At 40.8% G+C, this 16,827-nt stretch overlaps 1 protein-coding gene across 11 annotated transcripts in view; it reads left to right on the top strand.

Moving 5' to 3' along the window:
- Nucleotides 1–16,827, top strand: part of LOC135224515 (E3 ubiquitin-protein ligase MYCBP2-like) — a 1,655,355-nt gene that overhangs the window by 300,007 nt on the left and 1,338,521 nt on the right. For all 11 annotated transcript variants that reach the window (XM_064263565.1, XM_064263560.1, XM_064263570.1 and 8 more), the window contains one exon: nt 8,922–9,075. In XM_064263565.1, the coding sequence (XP_064119635.1) occupies nt 8,922–9,075 (154 nt within the window). The remainder of the gene's footprint in view (nt 1–8,921; nt 9,076–16,827) is intronic.

Raw genomic sequence — 16,827 nt, 5'->3', positions numbered from 1 at the left:
TTAGGCTGTAAGTGTTTACTCTGTACTCATGTACGTTTCCACTTACAGGCTACCAACTGTCAGGTCCTCGCTTGCAACGCGACGCTGCACATGACCCCCTGCGGGTACATGATGAGTGCAGGTCTCACGCCCCTTGGTGCCACCCTGTTCAACGAGTCCATCGTTTGGCATCCTGAGGCCTGCACCATTTGCTACGACCTGGTCGGTCAGCTGGTTGATGGGGTAAGACCATTATAAGGTGTTTATCAAATTTACTAACACTTTTAGTTCGTAAGTTTGTTAACCCTGTCCGCAACTGGTAGCTAATTCAGCCTTTCTTTCAGGCTAGCGGTGTGAGGGAAGTCGCCCTCGCCACCCTGAAAGCGTGGGTGGGCGGCTTTGGAAAGAACGCCGCCAAGGGCCAGCCCTACATGTTGGATAAAAAGCTGGCCATCCAGATCTTCCCTGCGGGCAAGTCGACGGGCTACGTCGACCCTTGTCCGCCGCCCCGTAATAGCCGCCATCCAGCAAGATCTCCAGCAGTCGTTGGGCTCGTAGCAGCCCAGGAGCCAGTTCGGACGTCGCCGGCCCTGGACCTGAATCTCGAGCCGATTGGCGGTAGTAAGTGAGGATTTGTTGGCTGAGGTAGGTTTGTCGGGCGCCAAGGTCTTTCCTTGGGCGCTCCTGGATCTTCTCCTGTCCCTTCTTCTTCCGCCTCTTTCCAAGGCTTTTCGGGTTTATCTGAGATCCCTAGCCGCACTCCCGCTCTCTCTGTACCTCCTAAGGAGAAGGGAAAGAGAGAACCGAGACTCTGTCTAAGTCGACTCCAGGAAGTCGTCTTCGTCTTCTTCGGCAGGAAAGTCATCGACTTCTTACGCCGACGCGGTAAAGGCTAAGCCAAGCTCTCCCAGTCGAAGAGCTCCAGAGGCAAGGCTTCGAAGGAGAAAGCTCGCGCTACCTCCGAGTCGTTGCCTTCTCCGCCTCCGCTGTCCCCTCTCCGGCTATGCCGGCAGGGGTAGCAAGCACCAGCTCCTGCGTTCCTTCTCCTGTCTCACCAGGAATGATGGAGCAGGTAGGGGCAATGGTTGGGTCCCAATCTCGCTTGGGGAACCCCGCTTTGAGCAGATGTTCGCACAATTGTCGAGCACTCTGTCTCAAACTGGACAGACCGTCCAAGAGCTCTCGAATAGAGTAAGAGAGACTGAGGATCGGATGACTGGGCTATCCCAGGCTCCTCCCCCAGTATCCCCCCCCTGCTTCTAGCACGGGGATCTACAACTCCCGTCTTACGACTCTCTGCCATCTTTCTCTATGGACAATCCATGGAGAGTAGCGGCCTACGCCCCCTTAAGGACGGGATGATTTCCATCCCGGAGTTTGGCACTCCGAAGGATTGAGGACTTCGAGTTCTATCCTCCGGGTCTGTCACAGCCGTTTCATCGGGTATGCTAGGCTGACGCCAACGGCTTGACAAGGGAGGACAAGATCGCAAGGAGTCTGTCCTCTACAGTAGAGACCACGCCCAACGGGAATGGGTTCACTGCCTTGAGGACTGGGAGTGTACTAACACTAAACTCCAGGCCTATAAGAGCCCCTTCACTATTTTCGCCACGGAAGAGGAGGTTTCTCTTCCGTTCACTACGAAATTGGTGGAGAAGGCTCTTCAGGCAGTCCTCAAGGATGAGCCCGTTCCACAGTTGAGAGAGTCGGAGTCCACTTCTCCACTCTTTCCCGCCTTCGGAGAGATGGGGGAAAACCTGCCAGCCACTTTCACGCAGGGTAAACTCAAGCCGGACTGCGCTATGGACCAGTTCGGTGAGAAGTTGCCTAGGCTACCGGACTCCCTAATCCAGGCAGAGTTCGATGCGCGAACTAGGTTTGGCAGGTCCCTTAACTTCTATCGTCAATCACGGAAAATAAAGGCGGCGCTGTCTTATGCGAACGAACCGCTATTCAAGATCTTATCGAAAGCACATTTTCACACGGTTCTTCTAGACGCTTTTGACATTCTTCCAAGCCAGGAAGAAACTGTCGGAAGCATGTTCTTCAAGAGTGTACTATCAGGCAACGAGCCTAATAGACTCTTGACTGCCAGCATGTGGGAGCTGATCTCTTCCCAGAGTCAGCAGTGAACGAAGTTCATCACGAAGCTGCTAGACTCAACCAGAGCCTTAGAGCTAGGTGGGGGCATTTCCTCTAAGACGGAAACAGGAATCCGTTCCCACTGCTGGCAAGAACCTAAAGAAGGCTGGTAGGAGTTCCAGCCATATAAAAAACTCCAGCCTCAGCAGCAGTTTGTGCAGGCGGTCCCAGTCACCCAACAAGGACAACCTGCTACATCTAAACAGACTCAGCCTTTCCTCCTGGTGCCCCAGCAATCCAGCCTTCGACCTCCTATGCCATCTCGCCTGCCTTTAAACCCTGCTTATGAGGCTCAAGGCTACTCTCAATCGAGGGGTAGGGCGAGAGGTTACTTCGTCACCCGTGGCGCAGGAAGGGGCGCAAGGAGTAAGCAGTTCAGAGGAGGGCGTGGTGGCCAACCCGCCCATCAGCAATGAGGCTCTCCAGGTAGGAGGGAGCTTTCTGTTTCCTCTTCCGCCACAGGTGGGGGTTCAGCAGTTGGGCACAGAGCATAGTGTCCAAAGGATTAGGCTGGAGCTGGATCCAAGATCCTCCTCCAATCAAATCATTACCATCAGGTACCGTCAAAGGAATTGATAGATTACGCGGAAGAACTCCTTCAGAAAGGAGCTATTGCGAGAGTCAAGCATCTAAAATTTCAAGGTCGCTTATTCAGCGTGCCAAAAAGAAAGGCTCAACAAAAAGAAGGGTAATCTTAGACTTGTCAAAGCTAAACTCTTTCATTCGCTGCGACAAGTTCAAGATGCTTACCCTCTCGCAAGTAAGGACCTTACTGCCGCGTGGAGCCGTCACATGCTCCATCGATCTTACAGACGCATACTATCATATCCCTATAGCCAGGCACTTCCGCCCATTCCTAGGATTCAGGCTAGGAAGTCAGACATTCATTCAAAGTGATGCCCTTCGGTCTGAATGTAGCCCCCAGGGTATTCACAAAGATGCAGAAGTGTTGTACAACAATTGAGAGCTCAGGGAATCATGGTAGCGCATACCTCGACGATTGGTTTAATCTGGGCACCAACAATCGAGGAATGTCTCAAAGCTACCAAAAAGGTAGTTCACTTTCTGGAACATCTGGGGTTCCAGATAAACAAAACGAAATCCAGACTTGTTCCGGAATCTCGTTTTCAGTGGCTGGGAATCCAATGGGATTTGTCCTCCCACAATCTATCATTCCAGTAGCCAAACGGAAAGAAATAGCACAATCTGTAAGGCAATTTCTCAAGTGCAAACAAACGTCAAGAAGAAACCAGGAGAGAATCCTAGGGTCTCTTCAGTTTGCTTCAGTAACAGATATCCTTCTGAAAGCAAGGTTGAAAGATATAAATCGAATTTGGCGGTCAAAAGCAAACTCCAAATATCGAGACAAGTTGTCAGTGATCCCACAGATCCTCCGCAACCAACTACGGCCTTGGTCAAGAATACAGAACCTAGCCAAGAAAGTACCCCTTCAATATCCCCTCCCAATGTTAACCATTCACACGGACGCATCCCTGTCCGGTTGGGGGGGATACTCTCAGTTTCAAACAGGTTCAGGGGAACTTGGTCAGTTCAATTTCGCCAGCTCCACATAAACGTGTTGGAAGCAATGGCAGTATTTCTTACTCTGAAGAGACTGCTTCCCCCGAAAAAGTCTATCTAAGGCTAGTTTTGGACAGTGCAGTAGTAGTCCATTGCATCAACAGAGGAGGGTCCAAATCCAAGCATGTGAACCATGTCATGATAGCCATCTTTGCATTAGCAAGCAAACACAAATGGCATCTGTCTGCCACTCATCTGGCAGGAGTAAGAAATGTGATAGCGGACGCCCTGTCCCGGTCAGTCCCCTCTGGAATCAGAGTGGTACCCTGGACGTCGGTCATTCCAGTGGTAGGCCGGAGAGTCCCAGGTCTCCAAGTGGACCTCTTCGCCTCACAAGCGAACCAACCACACAAGCTCCCTTGCTATGTGGCCCCCAACCTGGACCCTCTGGCTTATGCCACGGACGCCCTGTCGTTGGATTGGAATCAATGGAGGAGAATTTATGTTTTTCCTCCAGTGAATCTTCTCTTGAAAGTCCTAGACAAACTAAGGTCTTTCAAAGGGATAGTAGCTCTGATTGCAACCGGACTGGCCCAAGAGCCAACGGGTTTATCCACCTTCTCTTGGAAATTGGGTCTCTACCCGCCTCAACGGATCCCCAATACCAAAAACCTATCACAAATCAGTACAAATGAGGACTGTGTTCGCTTCCTCAGGAACTCTCCAGACCCTAACTTTATGGACTTCATGAAGTTTGCGGCTAATAAAGATGCTAACATTGATCCACAGAATATTCTCTTCCTGGAATCAGATAAGAGAGAGTCAACCATCAGACAATATGACTCAGCTGTTAAGAAATTAGCATCTTTCTTGAGAGAATCGAACACTACAACCATGACAGTTAATTTGGCTATATCCTTTTTCAGATCTTTATTTGAAAAAGGCTTAGCAGCTAGCACGATTACCACTCACAAGTCGGCTTTGAAGAAAATCTTTCAAGTAGGTTTTCAGATAGATTTAACTGAATCTTATTTCACATCTATCCCTAAAGCCTGTGCTAGACTTAGACCTTCTCAGAGGCCTACTACAGTTTCATGGTTCTTGAATGATGTTCTCAAACTAGCTTCAGATACTGACAACTCATCTTGTACATTCATAATGCTCCTGAGGAAGACCCTATTCTTATTAAGTCTAGCCTCAGGAGCAAGAATTTCAGAACTGTCGGCTCTATCCAGAGATGCGGGTCATGTGGAATTCCTCCCATCAGGAGAAGTTCTACTTGCTCCGGATCGTAGCTTTTTGGCTAAAAATGAAGATCCTCTTGCAAGGTGGGCTCCTTGGAAGGTTATCCCACTTCCACAGGATCCTTCTCTCTGCCCAGTATCAACCCTTAGAGCCTTTCTATCTCGTACTTCTTCTAGATCCTCGGGTGCTCTCTTCATGAGAGAAAAAGGTGGTACTTTGTCAATTAAAGGTATTAGACAAACAAATCCTTTACTTCATTAAACAAGCCAACCCTGAGTCATTCCAAAAGCACATGATATCAGGGGAGTAGCCACCTCTATTAACTATTTCCAACATATGAAACTTTGAGGATCTTAGGAAGTATACTGGATGGAGATCCCGACAGTCTTTAAACGGCATTATTTAAAGTCCTTGGAATCTTTAAAGTTTTCAGCAGTAGCAGCGGGAAACATAGTTTCCCCTGATACTGCTTATTAGTTTGTAGTATTGATCCAGGTCTCCTTTCTACCTACTTCAACCAACATGCCTCAACCTATCACAGGCTACTCATCATCATAGCCTTAGCCGTTGTGTGTTATAGTGGTCTGTCCCTTATTTTTTTTGCTAGGGGCAGCCACATTTGTACTGATATGTACTCCAGTGGTCCTACCCTTATTTTTATGCTAGGTTAGGCCACAATATGTTTGTATAAATTTTACATTTAGCCTTGTGATAACTTCAGTCACAATGTGTTTGTATATATTTGAATTAATTGTATTATTTGTATTAATGATGGATTTGAGTGTACCTACCCTTATTTTTATGCTAGGGTAGGACCACATATATGTATAATTGCACTTTTATGTTCTGAATAAGTAAATTCAAACAATTTCTTTATTTTACATGCATATTATGTTATTGTTACTACCTTTTAAGTACTTTAAGTTTACTAACATTCTGTTATTGTTTACCATAGTTAGTTTTAAGTACTTATTTTGTATGCTGTATTGATTTACTTATATTATATCCATCATTTTAACATGTTTTTCATTTTTTTTCCTTCCATCTTGTCTGTTTCTCTGGTACTCTTTCTTTCATTAGGCCGACACGAGCTGAGCCCAGAAAAGGGATTTTGACGAAGGAAAAAAAAAATCTATTTCTGGGTGATTGGCTCGTGTCGCCCTATGAAACCCATCCCTTTATATGGCTTGCTTTCCCCCCATTGCAGGACAAGATGTAATTTTGTTTAATTAAGGATGACCGCTAGGGGCGCTGCTGTCCGTGGCGTCCTCTAGTAGTAGTAGTAGAGGCTGCATCGCCCGTTGTATCGGCTCTCTCTTAGGGGGATTCTGATAGGAAGTTCTAATTGGTGTTTGTCTCGTGGTAGTGTTCCACACTCGCCCCTATTTCATACCGACACTTCTTTTTAAGAGTGAGCGAGTCAGTCCTTACTGACTTTTTTTTTTCTTAATTTTGTTTTTTTCTCTGGTGGTAATTTTAGGATATTTTACCTAGAAAGATGATATTAAGGATTACTTTCATAGGCGACACGAGCCAATCACCCAGAAATAGATTTTTCCTTCGTCAAAATCCCTTAAGAAAATGGTTTATAAAAATAAAGGAGTGCATACATATGCACAGCATAGTTTCTCTCCTCTCTCCCCTTATTTTTTTTAAAATACTATCACGAATTTTGTAATTACAGTTATTATTATTATTATTATTATTATTATTATTATTATTATTATTATTATTTGAAAATATTAATAAACATAGTACATACTACATGTACCATGAAGATTTTCTCATCTCAGTAAAAGAGAGAGAGAGAGAAAAACTATTATTTTATTATTTAATGCTATTTAATTTACACATAAAAGCTTAAAAACTTATGAAGTATATATAAAAAAGATGGAAAAAATACCCTTGCAGCGTTTCTCCGCGTCTGTGAAATGCTCGTGTATGATAATTAAGTTAGGTTCCAATGGAGAGTTTGCACTTCTGTGAATTCGCACAACTCAAATTGCATAAGATTGAGGTATTACTGTACAAATAATAAAGTCACTGCATCTTCATTCTCGGTAAATTTATGTAAATATTTTTCAACAAATATGCTAAGAATTTGTTACTGATTTTATTTCCTATCTGTTTTGTTATTGTATGAGGTGTAAATTAAAATATTACAAAATTATTAAAAGAAAATTATATCATATAAGTTGGTAAAATTTACGATATTCTTGTAAAAGAGGCCCCACAAGGGCCTGTAAATAATAGTCATTTTCAACTTTTCATGAAATGTAGGGAACTTTTTTATTATTTATTTTTCTTTCACCATGTGCATTTGCATGTCTTTCTTTTTCCTTTGATGTGTTTTTCATGTAAATTGGCTGACCTCCAAGTTTACCCAGTCTGAGGAGCTGCATATTGATTTTTTTTTACCTGTCCACTAAGGGTTAAACAACTTCCTTGTGGAAAGTTATTTAATCACTTTTTCCTTTTCTTACTTGCATTCTTAACTTATTACTTATTTATTTGCAAAATTCTCATGTTTATTTTAAATTCGGCCATTTGCCAACAGTAAGTTTATGTTGTGGCATAATTAATCTCCTTGCACTTGAGATCCAAGTGTAAATACATCAACAATCCTACTCTCTCTGTCAGACTCACAATCGGACACACATACTATCAATTCTTTTGATTATCCTTGTAAAATGTGAATAAAATTGATTTTTTTTATCAGCCTTTACCTACTGCGATCATTTCGGTTTCCTTAAATGGTTCCCATCTCTCCTCCCTCCATCCCAGCTGGCATTATGCCATTTTCACCAAACAGTTCATAAATTGTACACAGAAACAAAATTTTTCTAAAATTTTACTTTGTATAAGGTACTGGTATATTACTTTAAACTTATAACTTTTCAACACAATAATAACAGAAAAATTTAAAAAACGGGACTTTTTGGGTGGGCTGGAACGAATTATTCTGATTCCCTTTATATCTTATGGAGATATTTGTTCATATTTTGAACAAATCACATTTCATCCAGCCTTCTGGAACAGGTTAAGTTCGAAGGCTGGTGTACTACTTTATACATAAAACAGAGAGAGAGAGAGAGAGCCTCTTGGTCAATAGAAACGGAGGTAGTGGTTATCTTAAGAAAGATCAAAGGTTTAGCTTACGTTTCCTCAGAAACAGCAGGGGCTCTGGACAACGCGATGTGAGGGAGGAAAAAAAAAAGTTTGCTGGGGTCGCAGTCATATATTTTACTACTTTTCTTTTTATCTTCAATAATTGCAAATTAAGAAAATGTCTTGATACAAGTTATGATGATATTTTTCACTCTTTCTGTTCATGTCTTAAAAGTCCAAGTACCCTAAGGGGGATTTACCATGGATATTGGAGGGTAGGATCAAATCAAGATTGCTATTGCTCCTAAGGGCAAGGAATAAACACAGTCACTTCCAACAAAGTAGATTTGGTAGCATTGGAGAAAATGCCTAAAACAACTAGAAAGTTTAGAAAAGTATAACACAAACCTTCAACAAAAGCCTGATTGGAAAGAAAATCTGTCAAAATGTAAACAACCAGGTGTTCAAATGAACCCTTCCCTTACAGATCTGCTGGCATGCATTTGGGCTGTTGAGTAAAGGCATACACATACACTCACACAAAATGGCAGAATTAAGTGAATTACTGTGTGGTTAGATACTACCACCAAATGATTTGAAAGAGAAAATGCAAATGATCATAGCTCAGGGTGATTGAATTATTAAAATTATTACAATGAAGGCTTAGGTAGGGAAAGATGGGGACTCATCTTTTGGGACATATCTGGAGATGGCTGTTTTTACAGTTTAGTCAAAGAAAAGTTTTGGGTTGGGTTGGAACAAATTTTCCATTTTTATTGGTATGCTCTGGTTTTTATGCACTAACCTATTGGCTTTTTTAGTAGGGCTTACATTTTTCATTTTAGAAGAACTTTTTCATGGAAATCTATCACAGTTTAGTTTCATATTTTACAGAAATCATATTTTATATTAAGTATTCTTTACAGATGGTTGGACTTGGCTTGGTGAGTGTTTATGAGCTAATAAGAGGCTCTGTATCTGCATATCCAGCTTTATGCATCCGAGCATTAGAAGCCTTACTCGATATTCTTCAGGGACAGCAACCAGAAGCCTTGAGAGTAGAACCTCCAGAAGTTATAGGTAACTTCTTCAATCTTTTTTCTTAGCTAGACTAAATTTAATCTAGATTATTTAATTGGCTGTTTATGTAGTTTTGGGAGTGTTTGGGCATGTGCTTGGCATTGTTTACAAAAGGTTTTGTTATTTTGTATTTTGAAACTTTATTAGCAGCGTCAATCAAATATCCAGCTTTTGTTTTTATTCTTGTAGTGTATAAACTGACTGTATTATATTATATATATATATATATATATATATATATATATATATATATATTATATATAGATATATATATATATATATCAATATGGCAATTTCTGTTTGTTTGTTTGTTCGCTATGCATGCCCAGACTTAGAAAGCTAAGGCTACCAAAGTTTTACCATAGACCCCTCCCCGCTAAGAAAGTTTTAGTCAAAATCTAAAATTCAAGGGCTATTTCTTTGGGGGGGGCGCCTGCACGCGCTCTTAACTCTTATTTTTCATACCCCTCATTTTTTTACAACTTTCTAAGTTAACAACTAGAGGGCTACCAAATTTTTACCATAGACTCCCCTCCCTCCAGGAAGATTTTAGTCAAAATCCAAAATTCCAAGGCTGTTTCTAAGGGGGTCATAATCCCCCCTTAGTAGTAAGTCCCCCTGCCCAGGAGTGGGGGCCTGAGGGTTTCCCACAATATTATGGGGCAGGAGGCCATTGCCCTTTGGACCCGACCAGGGGAGAAGGGGGTCATAGCATGCCTAACCCGACCTTGATAGCACGAGAGCCACAGCCGCCCGCCCGCCAGCCTGCCTATTTGGGAACTAGGGCCCAAACGGTCAAAGATCCTACTGCATTCAAATTTTGTACCATGAGTTAACGTAAGTGACTACAACTTCATTTAACATCAATATCAGAGTTTAATTATAGGCAGAGTTTTATCAATGGACATTTATGGGGGCCAGCTGGTACCCTTATGTATTATGGAGTTATGGAGTTCCATTTGACAACGTCTGTGTGAGAGAGAGAGAGAGAGAGAGAGAGAGAGAGAGGGTAATTGGTGGTTGGATGGTTAGCAACTGAATTGGCTGTTGGTGAGTTCTGGGTTGTCTGCTGGTGCTGTTAGAGATCAGAGTTCTGTGATTTTAGTTAGTTTTCAGTCAGCCTGTGACAGTGAGTAGTGTTCGGAACAGTTGGTTGAGGGCTTGATAGTCAGCCGAGTTGTGTGTTTTTGTTTGTTGTTAAGTTAGTGGTGTTTGCTTAAGAGTTGTTGTGCCTGTGCTGTTGTCTTTGTTGTTGTTGTGATTTCTTGGTGTTGTTAGTAGGTGTGTGTGTGTTGCCTTTTTTTGTGGTTTTGTTTTTTGTGTTGGTTGTGCAGTGGCCTTTTTTTTGTTTTGTTTGCCATGTTGTTGGGTTGTGGTTGTGTTCCTTGTTCGTTGTTGCGTTGAGTTTTTTGGGTTGTGGTCCTTGGGTGTTGTGTTGTTGAGTTGTGGGGTTGTGGTGCTTGGTTGTTGTTGTTGGTGTTTCAGTGACCTTGACCAGCGGACAGCACAGGATAGCCCGGAGTATCTGGAGTGGTTGGTAAGTACATGTGTTTTGTGTTTTTTGTTTTTTTGCAGGTACAGGTCGATTGTCCTGCGTGTGCATGTGCTGTACTGTAAAGAGGAAAGTGTGACATAGGGTGATTTAAAAAAAAAAAAAATTGCGTTGACGTTTCGTACATCAATTCAGCACCCAATAGACAATTTTCATCGGCGTTTAATACGTCCAATCGGTGTTTAAGGGTTAACTTATGCATCTCCTTAACTGCTTGACTGCTTGGAGATGTTAGAATGTCCCTTCCCAATAAGGAAATTTTCAAGTTATCATAGGATCTGTCCTGGCTTGGGGCCAGAAGCAGTGGTCTGTGTATTGTTGAGGGTGCCATTCTAGAGGAATTTTCACCACCTGGAACCCTTAAAGGCTACATTTTACAGTGACCTGTAAGAATTCCAATGTAACCTCCTTAATGGGGAAGAAGAGGTAGCTTCTCTGTCCTGTTGGGGCAATTAAAACTGAATCAGATAGGTTAAACCTAGAACATCTTTGTCAAAGGTTAATCCTGGAAGAGGCAATTTACCTTTTGTTTTGTAGTTTTAGGAAACGCAGATGTCATTGTCAAAGGTTAAGCCCGGAAGAGGCAAAATTAACCTGTGTTGTGTTTTTTGAAAACCTAGCTGTCTTTGCCAATGGTTGAACGTATTTGTGAAGGTTAAGCCTGGAAGAGGCAAAGTTAACCTTTCGTGTTGTGTTTTTAGAAGCTTATAACATCTTTGTCAAGGAACACAAGGTCCTCTGTGATGTACAGGCAGTCCCCGGTTTACGACGGGGGTTCCATTCTTGAGAAGCGTTGTAAGCCGAAAATTGTCATAAGCCAGAACATCGTCAAAAATCCTAAGAAAACCTTACTTTTAATGCTTTAGGTGCATTAAAAACTATGTAAACTGCATTCTTATTGCATTTTTCATCCCAAAAACCTTCAATTACTGATTATTTTGCATTTTTGGGGTCATATTTCTTGTACCAGATCAGTGTTGTAGGCGCCGTAACCCTGGAACATGCATCATAACCCTGGAAATAATATCCGATGAATATAATTGAAAAGCGCCTAACCTCGGAACGTCGTAACCTGGGGACTGCCTGTATATGATTAGGCTAGTGCAAGAGAACTAGCTCCATATCTTCTACCTTTATTGAAGGCAAACAGTCATAATGTGATCAGCAGTTGCAACTTCATTTAATGCAAAGTCAATTTGTCGCTCCGGAATAGGATTGATGTGGTGCAATAGAAGTGCAATTTGGTTTTTACCTGCTCACTACCTTAAGTACGTATACAGAATGGTGTTTGAAAACAGTAAAGCCCTTAATCCACTACTAGTAGTGGGTAGACTTTTCCTGAACCCAAAAGCAGTTCTTTGGGCTCTTTTGTTTAAATCCCGGGTTTTAATATTTTGGGAAGGGTGAAGGTACAAAATTTGTAAAGGAGCGTACCTTTATATCGAAAAGTTTTTTATTTTAAGTGATTGTCATTTTATAGGGCTTTTGGACCCAGGCACAGGGGTCCCCTCATACCGCTTCTGTTTCAGACTGGCTGAATCAAAGCGGTTTTCTCCGCAAGGCTGTTCTTTGCTGCACATGTATGAGAGCCTTGCTCCCAGAATGGAATCCAACTTCTGGTGGAAGTAAAATCCAGAAAGGATTCCGGATCAGGTGAGAATGTTTTGGGTTTCATGCAAGAAACCTTTAGCTCGAATGGCTGAGTGAATTTTTGTCTAGCTGAACTTACCCACCATCCTCTTCTTAATGTGGGAATCAGCTAACTTTAGCAGTAGGTAAGAATCACAAATAATATAGATTTTCATAATAAAATTTATTATTTGGATACTTACCTATTGTTAAAGTAGACCCCACCCAACTTCCCCACAACTTACTGGGCTATCAAAGAGAATTCTGATTAGCTAAAACATTCGAAACACATCTGGTGGAGAACAGGTAAACTATACAGTCATCTGGACAGCCATTCAATTTTTTTTTTAAATGCTGACTCCACCTAATTGGCATGGAGATTTAGTTAACTTTAACAGTAGGTAAGTATCCAAATAATAAATTTTATTATGAAAATTTATATTATCCATCTGTGCATCCTCAAACTCATTCTTCCTCCTATACCATATTCCTTCTTTCACTCTTCTCACCTGATCAATCATTCTCTCTTTCACAACTTCTTACCTCTGTCTTCCTACACTCACAATTGTTTGATATAAAGTCTAACAGTCCAATAATATACTATCCAGAAACTTGCATAATCCTTACAACTAATGATGCTTATTATCTCCATACTTTTCTAAGCAGTTTTTCATACTCCTTAACAAAGTCATTTATGTCCCTCTGACTTGATATGAAGTACGTTCTGATCTTGGGTACTTCCCTGAGTACTGTATTCCTAATGGCCTCTTTCACTCCTTCATCACTTGAACTTTCTATATCTTGGTCAGTTAATCCTTCCATTAAGCTAATGTTTCCCTTTCCAGTTCTATCATTGTTACAGAATCGTCAGATGTTTCTAAGCTGATGTATTTTGAATTTCAATTTTGATTTACTCTTACATTATTATACATAGAGCCTCATTCTGTTCATAGAGACTTTTCCAATGTAATTACACAAAGGTTGGGTGATGCAAGTATTTTGTATGGTATTTTGTCAGATAGTTCCATGATTTTAAGTTTTTTGATTAGTAGAAAGTTTATTGCTCAAGACTTTAAGAATATTTTGCAGCCTACTATTAAAAAAATTAGACCAATAATGATCTAATTTACTTCAAACTATATTTGTATAAACTTATTTTTCCAGGAGCATGTCAAATTTTAAATTGCCCTTAAAAGGGAAAAGTTTTTCTCAATAGAGTAGTGCCTCAGGTTATGAAATTAATCCGATCTGAAGTGGCTTTCGTAACCTGATTTTTTCGTATCTAGAACTAAGTTTTATACGTAAATTGTCTAATTTGTTCCAAGACCTACAAAAACACCACAGTAAATTTTATAATAAAGCTAAATTCACCTATAAACAATGAAATACAACAATTTGGACCATTCAATACCTAACCTAACAGTTGCTGTACCTGTAAATAGTGTATTAGTGTACAGGGTACAAGAAATACTTGTACGTACATGGACGTACATATGTAGTAAAATGTGGAACCTTACCTTTCGAGTGAGGTGATGTCCAAAAGTGGCAACAGAGGAGGAGGAAAAATGGTGGTAAACATAAACACTTAACTTTACAAAACACATTAAAAAATGGCAGAAAACATTAACACTTAAACTTTACAAAACACATTAACAAATGGCAGAAAACATTAACACTTAACTTGACAAAAAACTCAATTTTTATTTTTTTTTTTATTTTTTTTATTTTTTTTTTTTTTTAAATTCCAATTTCTTCACCACTTTCAATTTTCTGTTTTTTCTTATCACTTGGACCTTCCTGTTTGCTTACTACTAAAGGCCTATAAAAAATAACTATCCAAGGGAGATTGCTTCTGCCTGCCTTTAAAAATGTTCCTGAAACGACTCAGGCAAACGTCATTGAACTGCGCAAGCATACGACCTGTGTAAGCCTTTCCAGGGTGTCTCTTTTCTACAAATGATTGCACCTTATGAAAATCAACTAGAACATCCTTAATTTCTGCCGAGAACTCTTCTTGAACGACGTTATGTTGCATGGCCTCCAACTCCTTCAGGTCATCCGTCGTAAGCTCCTCTTGATGCTCCTGGAGAAGGTCATTTACGTCATCCTCGTCAACAACCAGCTTCATGGACTGGCGAAAGTTTCAGGATCGTCAACTGCTTCTGAATCTGCATCAGCTTCGCCCATGTTGAATCCCTCGAAGTCTCAGGCGGATACGGCATCAGGCAAGAGTTTCCTCCACGAAGAATTCAAGGTTCGCCTCGAAACCTCCTGCCAAGCTTAATCAATGAGTCAGATGCATATGACAATATCGAAATGCTCCTTCCAAAATTCACACAGGGTGAGGTTTGTGGTATCGGTGATGTCGAAACATCTCTTGAAAAGATGTTTTGTATACTGCTTCTTGAAGTTTGATATTGTTAGGAAACAATAAGAGTAAGCACAACAATATCACTTGCTGGTCCATGGGCTGGAGGAGAGGGGTGGTGTTGGGCGGAAGATAAAGAACCTTGATGAAAGAATAGTCCACTAGGATATCTTCCTTGAGGCCAGGAGGGTGAGCAGGGTCTTCACTGTCGGCCCGAAACACAGATTTACCCAATCAGTGAACAAAAGTCTCGTTACCCAGGCTTTCGCATTAGCCCTCCACATCACCGGAAGCTTCTCCTTTAGCACACTGTGGGCCTTGAAGGCTTGAGGAGTCTCGGAATGATACACAAGTAGGGGCTCCACCTTATAATCCCCACTGGCGTTAGAACAAAGTGCAACCATAAGCCTGTCTTTCATAGGCTTATGCCCGGGTAGCTTCTTCTCTTCCTGCGTGATGTATGTCCGATGAGGCATTTTTTTTCCAAAAAGGGCCCGTATCCTTACAGTTGAAGACTTGCTGAATACTGTAGCCTTCCTTGATTGTCATCTCGTTGAACATCTTAACCCTTTAACGCCGAAGGGGTATAATAAAAATCGTCTCCCGTATGCCGAGGGGGTCTTGGAGTGAGCGCCGAAGTGGTAAAAATATTTTTTTCAAAAAATCACAGCGCTCTTAGTTTTCAAGATTAAGAGTTCATTTTTGGGTCCTTTTTTTGTCATTGCCTAAAGTTTAGTATGCAACCATCAGAAATGAAAAAAAAAATCATTATCATATACAGTAGTACCTCAAGATACGAAATTAATCCGTTCCTAGGCGCCCTTCGTATCATGAGGTATTCGTATCTTGGACCACATTTTACATGTAAAATGGCTAATCCGTTCCAAACCCTCCAAAAACACACCCCAGTAAATTTCATAATAAAGGTAAATTGACCTATAAACAATGAAATACGACAACAATTTGGACCATTCAATACCTAAATTAATAACAAAATGCAAAATAACCCTTGTAAAATAAAGGGTTAATTATTGATATAATGGTACGATATTAAAGAAATACTGTACGTAAAATGTGGCAAGCTTGCCTTTCGAGTGAGGCTATCTCCTAAAGTGGCGGCAGAGGAATGGAAGGGCAAACGATTTGCACTTTATGAAATAGCGGTCTAGAACACATCCTTTAATTTTTCGTTCTGCCAGTTTTTTTCTCTTTTTTTGATTTTATCCTTTTTTTTTTTTTTTTTTTTTTTTTTTTTTTTTTTTAACTTTACTTTGTTTTTTTTTTTTTTTTTTTTTTTTTTTTTTTTTTTTTTTTTTTTTAACTTTTTTTTTTAGGGTTTTAGGGTTTTTTTTTTTTTTTTTTTTTTTTTGTTTTTTTTTTTTTTTTTTTTTTTTTTTTTTTTTTTTTTTTTTTTTTATTTTACAGAATTTTTCAACTTCATCACCACTTTCAACTTTGTTTTTTTTTGATTTGCACTTTGGTTCTTCCCTTTTTATTTGCCTGCAACAACTTTCTCGTTTTTTTATCACTTTGGTTCTTTCCTTTTTGGCTTACCTCCTGCTGAATCGGCTAAAGGCCTCTTTAAAAAATAACGATCCAAGGAAAAAGATTGCTTCCTCCTGCCTACTTTTGCACAATGTTCCTGAAAACGAACTCCGGGCAAAACGTACATCGAAACTGCGCAAGCATAACCGAACCTTGGTGTGATCCTTTTTTCGGGGTGGTGGTGTTCCCTTTTTTCTATAAACGCGTAGGGTGTTTCATTAACGGCTTGGCCCGTCTTGATAATTAATCCTACTATTGTTGTTGCAACCCTCATTAGTCTGTTGGCCCTTGGCCCTGGTGTCCCATCCAAAACTGTTTGTTCAAACCAAATGGCTTCTCTCTCTGCAACTGATTTTGGGTTACTGAAATGTCCTAGTCTTGCCTTGACCTTCATAAAATAAAACTGAAGTGCCCTTGATTATACTGGTATGCCATGGTTGTAACAGTTGATTGGTCCAACACCTACTGTGGTTCAGCATGGGAGTTCGAGATTTCTACCCAACCCTTAGGCCAAAGTTTCCAATTATCCCCATGAGAAGCAGACCTTGATCCCTTAATCCTTATGTTGAGAGATCTTCTTGGTTCACTTATCCCAACGAGAAGAGATCTTGGTGGTCACTTACCCACGAGAGAGATCTTGGTCCCAAATCCATTTATC

The sequence above is a fragment of the Macrobrachium nipponense genome, chromosome 12, assembly GCF_015104395.2.
Source record: "Macrobrachium nipponense isolate FS-2020 chromosome 12, ASM1510439v2, whole genome shotgun sequence".
Classification (NCBI taxonomy): domain Eukaryota; kingdom Metazoa; phylum Arthropoda; class Malacostraca; order Decapoda; family Palaemonidae; genus Macrobrachium; species Macrobrachium nipponense.
Note: the sequence above shows the minus strand (reverse complement) of the source record. Positions and strands in the feature narration are given on the sequence as shown.